Source organism: Vigna umbellata, chromosome 10 (genome assembly GCF_029865625.1).
Source record: "Vigna umbellata cultivar VRB3 chromosome 10, Vumbellata_1.0, whole genome shotgun sequence".
Classification (NCBI taxonomy): domain Eukaryota; kingdom Viridiplantae; phylum Streptophyta; class Magnoliopsida; order Fabales; family Fabaceae; genus Vigna; species Vigna umbellata.
In genome coordinates, this window is record NC_142174.1 from 19,413,275 (window position 1) to 19,417,713 (window position 4,439).

Below are 4,439 nucleotides of genomic sequence, written 5' to 3' on the forward strand. Positions count from 1 at the left end.
GGATCAGCTATATACTTCCGGAGTTGTGAGACGTGAAAGACTGGATGAAGGTTGGACAGTTGAGGAGGTAAAGCCAGTTCATAAGCCACTGATCCAATCTTCTTCAGAATCTGATAGGGTCCTACGTACTTTGGTGACAGCTTCTTTGGACGAAGTACTCTTCCCACTCCAGTGATTGGATTCAACCTCAGAAAAACGTGATCACCAGCAGAGAACTCTAAGGGTCTTCTTCTCTTATCAGCATAAGATTTCTGTCTGCTTTGAGACGTTTTCAAACGTTCCTGGATCAGTTTCACCTTCTCGGTTGTTTGCTGTATCAAATCAGGTCCGGTTAACACATTCTCGCCTTCTTGGAACCAACACAAAGGAGTTCTACACTTCCTTCCATAAAGAGCTTCAAACGGTGCCATTCCTATGCTTGCTTGAAAGCTGTTATTGTATGTGAATTCAACAAGCGGCAGAACTTCATCCCATACTCCCATATGATCTATGACGCAAGTCCTCAACAAGTCTTCAAGAGTCTGGATGGTTCGCTCAGATTGGCCATCCGTCTGAGGGTGATAAGCAGAACTCATTTGCAGTTTGCTTCCCAATTCTCCTTGCAATGACTGCCAAAAACGAGATGTGAATCTCGTGTCCCGATCTGATATAATACTTGAAGGAACTCCATGCAGTCTAACAATCTCCTTAATATACAATTTGGCCAAGTTTGACATGGACATCTTTAAATTAACAGCCAAGAAATGGGCGCTCTTAGTCAATCTATCCACAATTACCCAAATTGAATCATGGTTTCGGACTGTACGTGGCAGATGAGTCACGAAATCCATGGAGATGCTATCCCACTTCCATTCTGGAATCTCCAATGGCTGCAGCAATCCTCCTGGTCTTTGATGTTCAGCCTTGGCTCTTTGACAGGTTAAACAAGATGACACGAAACGTGCGATGTCACTCTTCATCCCAGGCCACCAGAATGACAAACGAAGGTCCTGATACATCTTAGTCATGCCAGGATGCATGCTAAGACGGCTGTGATGTCCCTCCTCCATTATAATTCTCTTCAGCTCACTGTCATTTGGAACACACGTTCTCCCCATATATCTCAGTAGACCATCCGTTCCAGCATTGAACCCCTTAGCCTGATCTGTACCGAGCACGTTAAAAATTTTCACCAATTCTACATCCTCACGTTGCTTCATCCAAATTCTGTCAAATACATTACTGGAAATTCTAAGATTACAGCACGTTATTGCGTTCATTCCTAAATCAAATTGTAATCTTAGATCTCTAAAACTCTCCACCAAATTCAGCTCCTTCACCATCATTGCAGAAACTCTTACGGCCTTCCTACTCAAGGCATCAGCCACCACATTAGCTTTTCCAGGGTGATATAACAGTTCAAATTCATAATCCTTCAAGAATTCAAGCCACCTCCTTTGCCTCATATTTAATTCCTTTTGATCAAAGAGGTACTTGAGACTCTTGTGATCACTAAACACTTGAAACGTTGCACCATACAGATAATGCCTCCAGATTTTTAATGCAAACACAACTGCTGCTAGTTCCAGGTCATGAGTGGGATAATTCTTCTCATGAATTTTCAGCTGTCTGGAAGCATAAGCCACTGCACTCTTTTCCTGCATCAGTACACAGCCCAAACCTTGATAGGATGCATCACAATACACTTCAAAAGGTTTGGCTGTATCTGGAATGACCAACACAGGAGCGCTTGTCAATTTCCTCTTCAATTCCTGGAAGCTCTCCTCACATTTATCTGTCCAAGCAAACGGCTGGTCCTTCCTGGTGAGGTAAGTCAGAGGGGCTACTATCTTAGAGAATCCCTCAATGAACCGCCTATAATAGCCCGCGAGCCCCACGAAGCTTCTAACCTCTGTGACCGAACGTGGGCTTTCCCAATCCAGGACTGCTTTCACCTTGGCTGGATCCACTGCAATACCACCCGCAGAAACGACGTGCCCCAAGAATTGGATTTCCTTCATCCAGAATTCACACTTTGAACGCTTGGCATACAGCTCTTTCTCCCTCAATACGCTCAAGACAATCCTCAAGTGGTCTTCATGTTCTTCAAAGTTCTTGGAATATATGAGGATGTCATCAATAAACACCACAACAAACTTATCCAAGTACGGTCTAAAAATTCTGTTCATGTAATCCATGAAGATTGCAGGTGCGTTTGTCACTCCAAAGGGCATCACCACGTACTCATAATGGCCATATCGAGACCGGAATGCAGTCTTCTGAATGTCCTCCTCTTTCACTCTAATTTGATGATAGCCCGAACGTAAGTCAATCTTAGAGAATACACACGCACCATGCAACTGGTCCAGTAGGTCATCAATTCTTGGAAGAGGATACTTGTTCTTGATGGTCAGCTTATTAAGTTGTCTATAATCAATGCATAGCCGTGAGCTGCCATCCTTCTTCTTGACCAGCAATACAGGCGCTCCCCATGGTGAAGCACTTGGACGGATGAACCTCTTGTCCATTAATTCTTCAATCTGCTTCTTGAGTTCGGCCAACTCAGCTGAGGCCATTCTATAAGGTTGAACCGAGATGGGTGCAGCAGTGGTTACCAAATCAATTGTGAATTCTACCTCACGGATGGGGCGTAGACCAGGTACTTCATCCGGAAAAACATCTGGAAATTCATCCACTACTGTTCGTCCTCCACTGTTATCAACATTGGATGAACGCTCCATCTCACTGCCTTCATACGTCATGATAAGGAAACAGCTTGCTCCCTCCATGATGTCTTCCTTAAACTGCCCAACAGTGATTGACAGTTCTTCCTCTTCTTCACTTGGAAAAACTAGCTCCTTCTTCCCACAATCTATAATAACATGGTTGGTAGCCAACCAATCCATTCCTAGAATTATTTCCAAGTCCTTCAAAGGTAAACAGATTAAGTTCACCTTATAACTATGCCCCTCAACCACAATAGGACATCTAATGCACACGGTAGATGTCCTAATCTCTCCAGCCGCTGGTGTTGATACCACCAAGTCAAACTGCATATCCCTCTCTACTATTCCCAGCTTTTCAACACACGCCTTCGAGATGAAGGAGTGCGTCGCCCCAGAATCAAACAGTACATGACAAGGCATTCCAAACAGCAAGCATTCACCAGTTATAAGATTACCTGCGCTTGCTGCCTCCGCTCCAGTGATTGCGTACACACGACCTACTGCTTGTGCTCGTCCCCCCCTGGGCTGATTTCTTCCCGCGTTTGGTGGTCTCATCACTGCTCTTCCACTCATGTCACACTCGTTCCCCAAGTGTCCATTTCGTCCACATCGGTTGCAGTGTTTTCCTCCCACTAGCTGAGGACAGGATGAACGATAATGCGGCCCCCCACATTGAAAGCAAGTTACATTTCCTTGTCCAGTTTGTCCGACAGGAATCAATGCTTGAGAACCACTCGTATTGGCTGATTGATTTGGACGAGTGTAAGGTAGTTTCCTTTGAACAGAACCTCCCCTGGACACAATTGGTCCCCTACTAGCTTGTTGTTGCTTCTTGTGTCGTTCCGCCTCTGCCAAGTTCTTCTCCAACACCTTGGCCCTCTCAACCATAGCAGGGAACGTTCTGATACACAAACTGGAAATTACAACTTTTAGATCACTGCGTAGACCGTTCTCAAATTTTCTGCACTGCCACTCCTCACTAGCGGCCATCGTATTGAAACGAATCAAGTGTTTGAACTTGTTCGTATATTCAGAAACTGACATTCCGCCCTGAACCAGCTGTAAAAATTCAACCTCCTTTGCAAAACGGACACTGTCAGGGAAGTACTCTTCATAGAATTTGTTTCTGAACACTTCCCAGGTAATCTGCTGGTGAGTGTCCGTTAAAATGGCTCTAGCACTCGCCCACCAGTGGCTTGCTTCTCCCGTCAACAAGTACTCAGTGTAGGCTAAACGGTTCTCATCCGGACACCTCTTAGCATTGAAGATCCTCTCCATATCTCTTAGCCACTGGTCCGCCTCATCAGGAAGGCATTTCCCACTGAATTTAGCCGGATGATGTTGGAGGAAACTCTCCAAACTCCATTCAGCTGCAGGCGGGGCAGCGTTAGAAGAAGATGCTCCAGGCGCACCTCTAGTTGCAGCCAGTATCTCCATCAATTGCCTTTGCGTGTTTTCAGAATTAACACGCGATGCCTCCAAACCTTGCATAGCAGCTTGATTTTGCTGCATCAAGGTAGCGTTCTGATCCATCAGCGTGTTGTTCTGCTGCTGTAACCTTTCTATCACTGATTCCAACAACCTGGTGTTGCTGGACGTATCGGACTCATTCGGTTGAGGAGGAGGAGGTAACCTAGGTGCCATTTGTTCTCTGGATGCAGAGAAAAACAAACGAGCATTAGTTATGTCCAAGAGTTAAAACAATAATAACTCATTAAACATGCAATAAGCACA

The 4,439-nt window shown here is 45.1% G+C and overlaps 1 protein-coding gene across 1 annotated transcript; it reads right to left on the reverse strand.

The window, feature by feature from the left end:
- Window positions 1-237: 237 nt before the first annotated feature.
- LOC148192110 (uncharacterized) lies at window positions 238-3,983 on the reverse strand. The gene is made up of 7 exons (XM_088100003.1): window positions 3,576-3,983; window positions 3,161-3,341; window positions 2,616-2,887; window positions 1,890-1,994; window positions 1,549-1,637; window positions 1,070-1,206; window positions 238-311 (listed from the first exon to the last, which is right to left on the reverse strand). The coding sequence occupies exons 1-7, from the start codon at window positions 3,981-3,983 to the stop codon at window positions 238-240; spliced, it is 1,266 nt and encodes a 421-aa protein (XP_087956129.1).
- Window positions 3,984-4,439: the final 456 nt, after the last annotated feature.